At 40.0% G+C, this 1,884-nt stretch overlaps 1 protein-coding gene across 1 annotated transcript in view; it reads left to right on the top strand.

Moving 5' to 3' along the window:
• The window catches only part of TRPM6 (transient receptor potential cation channel subfamily M member 6), a 175,400-nt gene that overhangs the window by 55,948 nt on the left and 117,568 nt on the right, over nt 1–1,884 (top strand). Inside the window, exon 8 of the mRNA XM_007939607.1 lies at nt 251–374. Within this exon, the coding sequence (XP_007937798.1) occupies nt 251–374 (124 nt within the window). The remainder of the gene's footprint in view (nt 1–250; nt 375–1,884) is intronic.

Here is a 1,884-nt window from a genome sequence, read left to right as displayed (position 1 = left end):
AAAAAAAAAAAAAAGAGCCCTGCCCCTATGTCCCTCTTTTTAGAGTCCTAGAAGATTATTCCATTCTCACTTTGGGATTCAGCTTCCTTGAGTGCCACTGCTTCTTTTTGCTTCCTGCTCACTTGCTCTCTTGGCAGAACTGACCATTGAAACTTTCTCAGTCAGATGGGGCAGATAGGTTTTCTTGGACTGCTGTTGCTGGCTTTTCCCTTCTTTGGTTTATGTCTAATCATAGTCATCTTTCTCTTAGGACTCTAAGTCCTCAAGTGAAAGAGGAGATCATCTGCATGATTCAGAACGCTTTCAACTTTAGTCTAAAACAGTCCAAGCACCTCTTGCAAATCCTGATGGAGTGTATGGTGTACAAGGATTCTGTAAGTGATGAGTTTTTGTTTTAGCTAACTTTAAAAATTGCTGATTTCCAACAATTTTAATATTTCTATTTATTTGCACAATGTTTCAAATTATGGGGTTTTTCATTTTTAACTAGACTATATGCAGTTCTACTGAACTTAATCCTTAGTTGAGTAAACTTGGTTTCTTACTGCCTGCTCTCTAGGCTTCAAATTCCAGAGTCTACCCAAAAAATAATATATATATATAAAAAAACACATAGATCACATAGCAGTGTTACAGAAAAGCAATCAAATTTAGTGAAATTACACATAAATATTTTCAGAGGGGTAAGGAAGTAGCTCTAGGTCTTAAGTGAACTCAAGGGTGTTAGGTTAAATGATATGCATCATAGCATCCTGAGTAGATCCTGCAGGAAGTCATTGGACAATAGGAAATGTGAGAATATACTGTGGGAACACTCAGCAGTTCTCAAGCTCAATGAACTGAAGCAATAATTCAAGCCTTGAGTTGCAATATTGAAAGATTTTGTGGGAAACATAGTGAATGACATAGGAAGCATCAAAGAAGATGGAAAGAATACACAGAATCACTCTACCAAAAAGAACTAGTTGATGTTCAACCATTTCAAGAGGTAGTGTATGATCAAGAACTGACAGTATTGAACTAAGAAGTCCAAGCTGCACTAAAGACATTGGCAATAAACAAGGCTACAGGAATTGATTGAATACCAGTTGAAATGTTTCAACAAATGGATGCAGTGCTGGAGGTGCTCACTCATCTATGCCAAGAAATTTGGAAGACAGGGTTCCAGTAAGATAGTGGAATAAGCAGAAAGACTGCACAGACCCTCTTCAGCAAGGAAAAGGGGAACCAATTAATACAGATACAGAAAATAATCCTGAAGGCCTGAGCTTTGAAGGGAAGTATATAGAAGTGGACTAAACTCCAACTAGTAGAAGAATTTGCATGAAAACACCAAAAAAGGAGACATACAGAGCTACGATCTGGTAGTGATCCTGACGGAACAGACAGCTTGGTTATTGCTGAGTGGTGTTAGGACTTAAGAATTAACCTAAAAATCAGCCCTGCTAGCCAGGGTTTGCACGGAGGACTGCTCTGGTGGCTGGTGAATAAAAGGGGAAACAGTGAAGAGGAAGGTGGGCTGAGCTGTGGACTTTTGCCTGTCTGGAGGGTGCAGCCATTTTGAATGTTTATAAGCAGTTTGACCATTTTTGATATTTAAAGTGACAGCATTCTCCCAGATTCCAGGGACTTAAAAATAGGCTCCACTTGCTGGGAACCACAAAGACATTCCAGATGCCAAAGACTGGAAAGGTGCAATATTCCCCTTGTTACTCTTATACCACACACTCTCTTGGTGAACAGAGATGTGGTCATCCCTCACTCCCACCCACCTTCTGGGCTGGCAGGAATTCCATCCCAGTCTGTGTGCTTGGATGGAGCCTGGGTGCCCTGCCCTGCCCTGTCCAGATTTTTTTTTTTAGTTTGTTTTTGTCTGTTTTAAAA

The sequence above is a fragment of the Orycteropus afer genome, unplaced genomic scaffold (genome assembly GCF_000298275.1).
Source record: "Orycteropus afer afer isolate SDZICR_OR568_19922 unplaced genomic scaffold, OryAfe1.0 scaffold00005, whole genome shotgun sequence".
NCBI classification, from domain to species: Eukaryota; Metazoa; Chordata; class Mammalia; order Tubulidentata; family Orycteropodidae; genus Orycteropus; species Orycteropus afer.
The sequence above is the reverse complement of the archived record's forward strand: the minus strand, read 5'-3'. Positions and strand labels throughout refer to the sequence as shown.